The sequence below is a fragment of the Poromitra crassiceps genome (assembly GCF_964638095.1).
Source record: "Poromitra crassiceps genome assembly, chromosome: 19".
Lineage (NCBI taxonomy): Eukaryota > Metazoa > Chordata > Actinopteri > Beryciformes > Melamphaidae > Poromitra > Poromitra crassiceps.
The window spans coordinates 15,460,151-15,472,368 of NC_139646.1; the positions used below are offsets into that span (position 1 = coordinate 15,460,151).

General features: G+C 46.3%; 1 protein-coding gene across 2 annotated transcripts in view; it reads right to left on the bottom strand.

Moving 5' to 3' along the window:
- The window catches only part of rims1b (regulating synaptic membrane exocytosis 1b), a gene marked incomplete at both ends in the record, with an annotated part of 93,772 nt that extends 82,189 nt beyond the window's left edge, over window positions 1-11,583 (bottom strand). For both annotated transcript variants that reach the window (XM_083655494.1, XM_083655493.1), the window contains one exon: window positions 11,411-11,583. In XM_083655494.1, the coding sequence (XP_083511620.1) occupies window positions 11,411-11,583 (173 nt within the window). The remainder of the gene's footprint in view (window positions 1-11,410) is intronic.
- Between the last annotated feature and the right edge of the window lie 635 nt (window positions 11,584-12,218).

Consider the following 12,218-nt stretch of genomic DNA (forward strand, 5'->3'; position numbering starts at 1 on the left):
AACTCTGTTTCTGTTTATCTTAACTGGGAGACACCAAGTCGTGTTGAGGGATTATTTAATTTAATTTTGATTTTTTTTTTTACTTGGGAGACACAATTTGGTAACTTGATGTAATGTTAGTAGCTGCTGTGTCCAACTAGCACTATGCAAACCAGCTGCAACTATCCTGGCAAGGAGCTGGATATATTTTACTCAGCTCAGTGAATACAATAGATATAGAGGCAGGATGCAAAGGTAGATCTTTGGGAGACTGCCGTAAGAAACATTAGAGATATTTTTGAGGAGAAATGTCACTTTAAAAATAAACTCTACCTTGAGAAAGAGTTCTCTTGTGTTCTTCATAATTATGATATTTTGAACAGTTCACTTCATTTGGAGCACTGCAATGTGGCAGTACCCAGGATGGTTTTGTGGGCAAATGTATAAACTTTTTAGCAAAAAAAAAAAGTGTGCTACTATAGCTCATTTAGGTGTAACAACTCAAAATTTCATGAGCTCACAAAGTAATTATTTTATTCTTAACAATGGAATCACTGCAGGAAGTGTCTCTTCATGAGTCTACATAAACTAGCATCTTAGTTTTGAATGACTGTTGTGAATTTGAAATACAGTATGTTCACTCGTATTAAATGAAGGTTTCAAGATTAATGCGCACGTTTTAGCAACAGATTCTCCTATTTGATTTCCTCTTTGGAGGGCAAACCCACCTAAACTCAGTTTATCCAACTTTCTAGACAGACATATATCTTTATGACGTGAAGTCTTGACGTAATTTTCAATCAGGAAGACGACTTGGCTCTCGCCCAGTTTCATTTGTACTTTTCTCTATCCAATCACAGTTATCCACGCTTTCCCATGCTATCAATAGCCAATCAGTGCAAGCCATCTTTTTACCCTCGCTTTGCCGCTGAGCCAATCATCTAAAGCGGTTGAGAGTATTTCGAGTTCACATCTCTTACTATGTGGTTTCACTACCCACAGATATGTTGTCACTCTGCAGTGGCTGTCATTACCGTGTATCAATGGTTTGGCCCCGCCTCCTCCCCTGCCAACGTCATGGCTCCAGAGGATTTCAATTCTACACATCCTGACAGACACCCTCGCCTCGCCATCGCAGGAGCACCGTCATCATGGAGTCATACACCAAACTTTAATTTTGTTTGTTGTATCAATAAATGTTATTTTTAACCTTTATAATACCGTAGTCTCTCCTGATTGAAATATACACTATGCAAAGTGTATAATAGTACGTACGTAAATAAGAAAAGACTATTATAAATGTTGGATCATTACGACGGTCTGTGCTCACATAGCCATATCGACATGCACATATTTATTATATCCAGTGTAAAAAAAAAAGGAAACAACAACAACAACAACAACAAATAACCCACAACATTTTTATACAAATCAATATTCCTCTTGCTATCATCGATTGACACAGTAGTGATTTAAATTATACCGGCTTCATCAAAGTTTATAGATTTGCTGCTGTAAACATCTCCCACACAGGAAGTGAAGTGTTTTATGTTTCTGGCAGCAACATCAGTTTGTTTGGAATAAATAGCATGAACTGTGATATCATATCCACCATGGCTAAACAGAGAAAGAAAAAGAGCTCTACCTACAGAAACTCAAACTTGATCAACATAAGATACAAGGAAAAACACCTCACCAGACCGGCCTCACTGCGAAGTGTGGTGCAAAACTACAGTACCACAGGGAAGACCAAGGAAATCACCACAATTTAAAAACGCCACCATTTTAAGCATTACCATTCGAACAACAAGCAAAGAGAGAAGAATGGACGCTGTTGCCAGTTAGCTGTATTTTGCAGTAGCCATTGGTCCATGATATCTGTCATGAGTTCTGTCAAAGCGCCAAATCTTAATTATTCTAGTTGCTGCATGTACTGTATATATGGTATGAAATCCTGCAGGGAATCTCCTCTCACTCTTCCTTCTTATCTATCTTAGTGATGAAAGAGAACCTGAACCACAAGTCATGTTGGAATGGTCCAGGTTCTCCATGGCAGGAGCTGTGTACCGACGTCTGAAAAAAGCTCTAGTATGCTTGGCTGCTCAGTCTGCTCCTCTCCATGGAGTCAGCTCAGCATCGACCCCCAGTGTGAGTCCAGCCACGGGGTCACAGGAACCAGCTGTGTGTGACAACCTCACATGGAGACCCCCTGTCTGTCAGTCTGTGTGTGTGTGTGGGGGAGGGCGGGTAGGTAGGTTTAAGGTTAGCTAAAAGTTATGTTTTACAGTAATAAGAAACTTCAACTTTAATTCCAACAAGAAAAACTTTCACTGAAAATTAAAACAGTATAAAAATTCTCCAGAACTTAAGAATTGAACCCTGATCATTGGTCGTGGCTAAAAAGTTGCACTTGCACACACCGCAAAAACTACTACAGCCAACAGTCAACTAGCACGTACGTTCTGCGCCTGCGTTAGACCTACTGTAAGACTGCGGGTATACAAACCAGATACATGAAACAATGCAGCGTTCGCCTACCATTTTTTAAATATAGCTAGGCTACTTCTAATCGAGAATATGTCTGATCAAAAGTTGCAAATGGCCGTGACCCTGGTCCTTTGCTGAAGAAGAAAGGAAGAGGCGGAAAAATAAAAAGAAACGACACTAAATGAGCGACAGGCTCAAGCAGCTTTCCCAAAGGCCACGTCGTTGTGAAAATATTCGTGTATTGGAATTATCAGATGAGATGAAGTTGAAGAAGAACGTTTTGTCCACGCCCTCTCTTCTCCTGCATGCTTCACTACTAGCTTCACCAACAGGTGGCCCGACACGACTCAACATGTCGAATCGTCCAAACAAGCCGGCGACAAGAGCCGACTAGAGCCAACGGTGCGGGACACACCATAAAGACTCAAGAGACAGACGCTCACAGACAGCCCAGATGCTCACAGATGGCCCAGATGCTCACAGATGGCCCAGATGCTCACAGATGGCCCAGATGCTCACAGATGGCCCAGACGCTCACAGACGGCCCAGACGACAGACGCTCACAGACGGCCCAGACGCTCACAGACGGCCCAGACGCTCACAGACGGCCCAGACGACAGACGCTCACAGACGGCCCAGACGCTCACAGACGGCCCAGATGCTCACAGATGGCCCAGACGCTCACAGACGGCCCAGACGACAGACGCTCACAGACGGCCCAGACGCTCACAGACGGCCCAGACGCTCACAGACGGCCCAGACACTCACAGATGGCCCAGATGCTCACAGATGGCCCAGACGCTCACAGACGGCCCAGACGACAGACGCTCACAGACGGCCCAGACGCTCACAGATGGCCCAGACGCTCACAGACGGCCCAGATGCTCACAGATGGCCCAGACACTCACAGATGGCCCAGACACTCACAGATGGCCCAGACGCTCACAGACGGCCCAGACGACAGACGCTCACAGACGGCCCAGACGCTCACAGACGGCCCAGACGCTCACAGATGGCCCAGACGCTCACAGACGGTCCAGACGACAGACGCTCACAGACAGCCCAGACGCTCACAGACGGCCCAGACGCTCACAGATGGCCCAGACGCTCACAGACGGTCCAGACGACAGACGCTCACAGACAGCCCAGACGCTCACAGATGGCCCAGATGCTCACAGACGACAGACGCTCACAGACGGCCCAGACGACACACGCTCACATGCTCACAGACGGCCCAGACGAAAGACGCTCACAGACGGCCCAGATTGCAGACGCTCAGAGATGGCCCAGACGCTCACAGATGGCCCAGATGCTCACAGATGGCCCAGATGCTCACAGATGGCCCAGACGCTCACAGATGGCCCAGATCCTCACAGACGGCCCAGACGACAGACGCTCACAGACGGCCCAGATTGCAGATGCTCACAGACAGCCCAGACAACAGACGCTCATAGATGGCCCAGACGCTCACAGACGGCCCAGATCCTCACAGACGGCCCAGACAACAGATGCTCATAGATGGCCCAGATGCTCACAGACGGCCCAGATCCTCACAGACGGCCCAGACGACAGACGCTCACAGACGGCCCAGACGTTGCCAATGGTTGAAAATGACCTTCGTGTGTCACGCTCCCCCTGTCACGACGTTTCATGAAAGCAGTCTGATATGATCATACATTAACCTGTCTATCACAGTAACTGAGGCCCTCCAGTTCTGAATCTGAATCCCACATCATCACAGCAGCAGTCAAACTGTTTCCTCTACTGAATGACCTTGACCATGCCCCCCCACCTATGGGTGACCTCTCGGTGGACAGTAGCAGCCATACTGGACTCAATGGGGCAGGAGGTGGCGTCACTGGCCTCTAGATGCACCTTGTACCCTGCAGCCTCAGGGAGTCCTGCGAAGCAGAGATTAGCTGTGTGTGTGTGTGTGTGTGTGTGTGTGTGTGTGTGTTTTCCTTCTTAGGGGCCCCTCACAGAGTCTCTCCCCTGTCTTTCTCTCCGCGTTCTCTCTCTCTCTCTCTCTCTCTCTCTCTCTGTCTCTTTCCCTCTTTCCGCCACTTTAATCCTTAAGCCTCCACATCCTCTCTTCTCTTCCTCCTCCTTTGCCCTAGGTCCCGACTCCTCTCCTCTCCATCTGGTGTGCCGTCCGGTGCACAGGGTATCAAGGAAGAAGCCGTGGATGATCTGAACCTCATACTGTACAATAGATCCTAAACGACTGGGTAGGTACGAGTTTAAAGTCACAATGAAGTTGCTTTTTGAGAGCATCTCTGTGATGTATTTCCTGTTGTATCAATACATTGGAGTCAGTGGGACATAATCCAGGGAGGGATCAGTCAAAAGTGTAAACCAATGGGGTATCAGTTAGGGAGAGAAAGGTTTTATTTGATGGGCAGGGCGTTTAGGGTTAAGGTTTTATTTTTAGATTTAGATTTTATTTTATTTTTTTACTTTTTATGTACGTCTCCTGGTCCATGTTTTTTGGTAAAGAAAAAAAACATGAATTGTCAAATAGGTGTGTGCTATGACAGAATGAGCTGAAAGGCGAAGAATCTGAGTGCAAAATGTCTCCGTGGCGTGGGACAGTGTTTCCTTGTACTTTAGCTATGCTTCACAGCTGCCACAAGTGGGTGCCCCCATCAACACCACCCCCCCACCCACCATTCCTACCCTGACCTCCTCTTCTTCCCCCACCCCGTCTTACAGTGTAAACGACTACTACGTCTCTGCTGAGTGCATCAGTATTTGAAGGTGCTGTCTGTCTATATTGACATTTTGGAAACCTCAAAAGCAGTTGGTCACTGCTGCGTTCAGCATTTCACTCCTTTCACTCACATGACAGTTCCCTCACATAATAACATCCTCTGACATCATGACAGTTCCCTCACATAATAACATCGTCTGGATTAGAAAGTCAATGGTGGTTTAGCAGCAGGTCGATGGGGGAAGTGAAGCCTCTGAAGTCTATGGAGTATTAGCCGTGTACACACAGCACTGTTACTAGCCTACTGAGTATCAGTGAAGCAAAGCCCAGGTGTTGTCTTCTCACGGCCTGGACAGGGATAATAATTAGCCCAGAAGCAGCTCTCCTGGCGGGGCAGCAGACTGGGTCAATCGCCCTCCGTCATGCTGGAGGTTGAACTGGTGAGAGATATTCCGTATCGATAGAGCCTTATCTCTAGCAGCTGCTCAGGTCTCAGGCAGTGTCACAACTAGATTGGACTGAGCTGTGCCGGCGCAGGAGATTGATGCAAGACATGTTCATTACGGATATGAATTTCACTGCTGGGGGGGAAGTATCTTCAGATTTAATTAGGCTAACTGCCACCTTTTGCCCACAGTTCTCAATCTAATAAATACTCAATCACGGCTAAGTGAGTTTGTTAAACAAAGTTTAAAGCTGGGGTTAGAGAAGATTTGATCAGACTCACACACTATAATTCAGCATTTGTCCCCCTCAAAGCTTTTTAGTTATTCATTTAAATACATACACACATAATAGGGATCTTCATACACATACTCTCCTCAACATTCACACACGTTTAGTCTAGGGGCTGCACAATTAATCCTATTTTCATCGTCATCGCAATATGAACATGCGCAATAAACACATCGCAAAGACTGCCTGAAACGCAATGAATAACAAAAGTGGTTTTATTTACATGCATCATGCATTCCCACTCAGCATCTGATCATTTTGTCTTGTGTTGTAAATCCAGCGTACACCTTTCCCTTGCAACAGTGCGCTCCGCCCCTCTGCCAAAGCCCAAACACGCTGCTGTGTGTAGTTTCAGCTTGAGTCAGTGTGTATTTAATTTCTTTATTCAGTGGGCATAGGCTATGTTTGGGGCCTATGTTAGCATTATTAAAGCAGAAAGACATAGGAACTGTATAGCTAATATGCATACTTTAATATTTGTTTATTTATCGCAAGTCGTATCGTCATCGCTATATTGAACAATGTTATCGCACATCGCAGATTTTCCTCATATCGTGCAGGCCTAGTTTAGTCTCACAATGACCTCACAGAAATCTGAATTTATCATGTCCTGTCCTCATCAGCAATACCACTGTGTCTCCACACTATCTCTGACGTTTCATCAATCTCTGCGCCACAACTTAAACCCAGTGTACACCAGACGTGGTTACGGCTCCGTGCGGATGCGGTAAAGCTGCCAGGTCAGACTCTCGCCCATGTTAATAGATGGGCAATACATGCGGTACGGAAGAAATACGCACCTGTTCTATTTTTGTCAGATCCCGCATGCGTCAGATTACATGGGTGTGGGTCTGTTCAGGCAGCTGCACAGAGCCGTAACGCAGCTGGTGGACATAGGCCTTTACTGTACTGTACTCTGCCTCTGTATCAACTTATCTATCTCTGCCCATTGTCCTAGTGGCATCTCTTCTTGGTCTCATGAGACCTTAAATCACATTAAATATATTCAAGTAAGCTGCATCTCTGACTCAAGAACTCTTACTTTAATTCATTCTACCTAGCTGGAAAGGACAGTTGGAATTGAATGGCATCCCTTACAAAAATGTCACGCGTGAATTCAAAGCACATGTGCTTTGTGGACACATGTTGGTTTGTATGTGAAATTGAGTTTTCACATGTAAAACAAACGTAAGATGTGATGGCAGGTGAAAACATGAAAAAGAAAATGTGTGGAAAAAGAAACAGTGTTCACCGAACGGAAATTAAAGTAAACATTGTTAAATAATTTATTTGCTATTTAATCCTAATAAACAAAACTACAAAACTACTAACAAAACAACAACCGCTGAACAACATACTACAATACGAAATAGGAAAACGTATAATTAAACAATTTAATAAGGAGAATACACACTATCTAAGTATTTCTTGACAGAACAAATGTAAGCATGTTTTCATATTTATCTTGGCCTTTAATGATGCTGCGTTGATATTGTAATTGTCCACACTGTCAACAGACTGTGTACAATAGTAAGACATGATAACTTTGTTATGGTGACAGACAATAGAGATTGCTACTAGCAACGCTAACAAGTAAACCAGATGGCCTGTGTGCGTCTATGTGAGAATAATCTGCATTTAAGTGGCTCTCCGTGACCCAGTGAGACATTCTGCAGTTTTACCCCATCCATGAAGCTCATCATGTATATTTCAAAGGATTGAGGTGATCCATCAAGGACTTTACCATCCATCAATGTCTTTACATTTATTTTCTTTTTATTAGCTATTCAGGAGACCAAAAATTCTACAGTGGCCCTATTGATTTTGCCATTAAAAAGGTTCCCTCGAGTCGACACACCTGTTGCACACTATGCTCAAGGTCTCTGCCTCTGTTGTTTTGGTCAGAAAAAGGGGCGAAACATAAGGGACATTTTTAGCAATCACATCTCTCATGCGACACGAATATGATCCCCTGAAGGTCCAAATGAATCAAATGATACTTGAAACAGAACCAAACTGACAGATGTTTGGGTCTTCATTTGTAGACTGACATATAACCCCCTCCCACTGAATCAGCTCCACTCTCCAATATCTAACATCTCTTGAATAAGACTACCTCTCTACTTCATTCTTATTTTCTTAAACTCTTCTCTTTTATATACATACATGTAGTAGATCATATTGCAGGAATATTGTCATGGCACTACAACTCTGGCTATTACACTCATTACTATCTTTTGGTTGTAAAGTTGGTGATCTATGAATTGAAGTTTATTCTATTGTTGCACTCTGTAAATCATTCTAGATAACAGCATCTATTTATCTCTATACTATAATGGCAGATGTGTCTGTGTGTATGTGTGTCAGTATGTATGTTGTCCTTCATATATCTGGAGAACAGTTCGTCAGATCGACTCCAAACTCGGGGAGTGCGCTTAGGGAGACCTCACAGAGTGCAGTGCTGAATGTCATGAAATTCGGCATAGCGCCAACTGAACTGGTAACACAAAAAGCGGTTTATCTTGAGAACCGTTTGTCCGATCGACTTCAAACTAGGAGAATGCACTGCTGGGAACCTGATGGAGTGCACTGCTGCATTTCGTGCAATTCGCACACACGCATAGTCATAGCGTCACCTACTGGCAACACTAAAAGCGGTTTATCTCGAGAATTGTTCGTCTGATCGACTTCAAACTTGGGGCGTGCACTGCTGGGAATCGGACAGAGTGCGGTCCCGAATTGCAGACACGCACATAATTATAGCACTACCTACTGGCAACACAATATGTAGTTTATCTACAAAACAGTTCCTCTGATCAACTTCAAACTTGGCGGTTGCGTTGCATGGGGAAAGTGCAGTGTCCAATTTTGTGTAATTCGACCAATCAGAACACGGCTTTCATGTATCTGGAGAACCGTATATTTAGCATGGATTTACTTGTACATTCACAGATCCACCACAGCCACAGTGTTTCGTCTAGTTTGCGGTGCACAATGCACAGAAGAAGTAGTGGGAATAGCTCCAGAAAACATGCAAAATCCCTGTCCCTGTATTGAATGTCCTGTCTGTCTGTAACTTGTGTGTATTGCTGCTGCTGTCTGACCAGTGATCAGGTCTCTCTTCTTGAAAATGAGACCCCGTCCCCATGTCTCAGTGACATTTACCTGTCTAAATAAAGATGAAAAAGATTGCATAAAAAACAACCTTCGATTACTTGAGCACGCTAAACGTGCATCTCTCTCTCTAGCTATATCTTCCTAACTCTCCTTCTATCAGTTGAGCATCTTGAAGGTAGAGATGAAACGGTATGAAAAGTTCATATCACGATTACAGTGATCACAATGATCATGGTTATCAATATTATGGCGGTACTGTTAAAATGTGTTCACCAATCACCAGAGATTGATGGCTTATTCTTCTGAAATCACATCCCTCCTCCATCTACGCTGGATGACAGGCTGCACTAAACAACAGGACAACATGTGTGCTGCCGGCCTGCATGTGCTGCTGCTCCCCATCAATGATTGGCCAGATGATGAAGCCATTATTGAGTGAACCTGAGCTGTGCAGGGCCTCATGGAACATTAAATACATCACTTCCTCTCAAGGGGCCCAGGGCGGCTCTCACCCAGCTTCCCCACGGCTCCGGCCAGGAAATGAAAACAGACATTATAATTGAAGCAAGCAAGAGTGCTGCTGTGACGGGCAGGACTACAGCAGCCGGCAATATCCTTTATTATGCTCTCTGATCCAGCAATCTGCCCGACACCCTCACTGCATGTGAGCAGCCTTCTTTAGTTCAGGGGTGCAGGGCACATTTAACATCAAGGCCCAGCTCCATCCAGGTTCCGGCCATGGCTTGTGTTGGAAACCCACAAGTGGAACCACCCAGGCATCAAACTACAATGTAACCACTCATTCATAAGAGACAGAGACAGTAAGATATGGAGAGGACACTCAACCACACCTTATGAAAAATCACCATAATGTTCTGATAACATTACTGATAATAACATTCTGATAACAGGACTCATACGGTGTCTCTGTGGTATTCACTAGGTTATAGTGATCATAGTACTTTAAGGCAGTGGTTCTCAATGTGGGGCCTGGGGACCCTCAGGGGTCCTTCAGGGGGTTCCAGGGGGCCCACAGCAAATTGATGAATTGCTAGACTTGACCATTTACAAGCAGCTGCTTTAAGGCATTGTGTCGTGCACCACTCCATTGCACTCCTTTAAGAGCTTATAGTCACAACAGTCGGATCGGGTGGGGACTGCTACTAAACTAATAGGTGGTACAAGGTTTTCGATCGGTTTTCAGAGCGTTTCCAGAGGTGCTGAAATGAACCCAGACCCCATCTAGTCCATATCGTGTCCGGTTAAGGCCTATGGTACATCGGCTAAGATTCCAAACCACACCCCATATCATCTCTCCTCCACCGAGGGGAGCAGGAATGATTGTATGTACTGCCTCACTGCCGCCCGTCTGTCGGGCATGAAATAAATGGTTTGTGTCACTCTAGGGCTATAATGTCATCATTGTCCCCCAGGTGTCACACTAACGCACGCACGCACGCACACATGCACACACACACTCCACAATCATGCGCTATACAGACAAACCCTCTACCCTCTCTATACGTGCGTAAAAGGCCAGAAGATGTGAGCAATATCGCTTATGGATACTGACGTATTTCTAACGGGGGGCAGGGGGGGGGGGGTTGAAACTATGCACAGCCTACTTTCCCCATTGATGGAAACGGATGGATGGTATGATTCATCCCAGCACCACCACTAACCCCCCCCCCCCCACACACACACACACACACACACACACACACACAAACACACAGTCACACCCCATCTCCATCTCCCTATCTACACCTGTAACTCATTTGACCCTGTTTCGGTTCATCACCAATGACTGTCACAATATATTACTGTTTTAATTTATCAATCTCGTTGTTTGCCTCCTAAAGAAAGAAATACAGTAGGCTACATCTAACACTGACTGGTTTCAGGCAGGAAAGCCCACAGGCTACCTGCTATTTCTGATGAGACTGAAAGCTTTTGGAATAACGCAGACTAGGCTACATCATCCGCTGTGTGCCTCATTAGCGGTTATATTATTTTGAGAACACACGACGAAGATCTCCGAGCCTCTTGGTATATCGTGGTATAGATATAGCCTATAACTGCAATAGGGCACCGCCGGCGTTCACAGTTTTGCAACAAAATAACTGGAATAGAGGCAATGCATAAAGCGGCTATGGTGAATAGTGTGATGATGGGTGTGTTATGTTGACACCACATTTGGGCAAACGGCAGGCATATTGGTAAGTAACATATTGGATTTTAATGCTCTGTCTGTGTACCAGCCTACCAGGGACACCTTTCTCGTCAACGCCGGTGGGGGTGGGGGGGCTTGGGGGTGGCTGTGCGTTTTGCCTTTTACGCGTTTGGGGTTCCACCAGAGAAAAACCGAAATGTTGCCCTTACTTTAGCATGGCTTCTTCTTTATCCTCTTCCTCCTTTTGCCGAACCATCACTGCCATGATGATCTTCCTCTCCTCCTCGGTGAGGTGGCTGAGGTCCGGCAGATCCGGCATGGATGGGCACGGCACGGTGGGTGGGCGAGGGCCGCCTTGGGGCCCCACTGAGGCGGAGGACATCTTTTCCACCACCACCGCCACCACCAGCAGCCCTCCTTGGCGTGTCGTTTCGGCTGACAGCAGAGCGTTTCCGAGCCACACCTCACGACATGGTCCTGGGGAAGAGCAGCAGCAGCGGCTCTGGCGAATAGTGCAAGCCGCTCATGGTCGCAGGCACCCACGGTTGTGCTTTTGTTCGTCCTCCTCGGCTTTTCCCCCACCACTCTCGCCCACCCCCCGCCGCCTGCCCGCCTCTCCCCGGCCTCCACCGCCGGATTTACGGGGAGCCCATTTCCATTTCCACGCCGGGGTAGACTCGAGCTGAGGAGGGGGCCCTGGCTGGATCAGTTGGCCGGTCTGTGGTGCCACCGCCGGCCGGACCACATCAGCTTGATGTTGGGGCGGTATCAGGCGGAGTCCGTGTTGCCCCCCTCCTCTCTCTCTCTATCTCTCCTCTCTCTCTCTCTCTCTCTGTCTCTCTCTCTCTCTCTCTATCTCTCTGTCTGTCTGTCTGTCTCTCTCTCTCTCTGTCTCTCTCCTTCTGTTAATGTTGCTGCCGCTTGCAGAGAGAGGGAACAGAACAGTCAATGGGAATGCAGCCCTTCCTGTAGCGGAGGCGCGCTTACTCATGTGAGAATATAGGGTCCTCATCATCA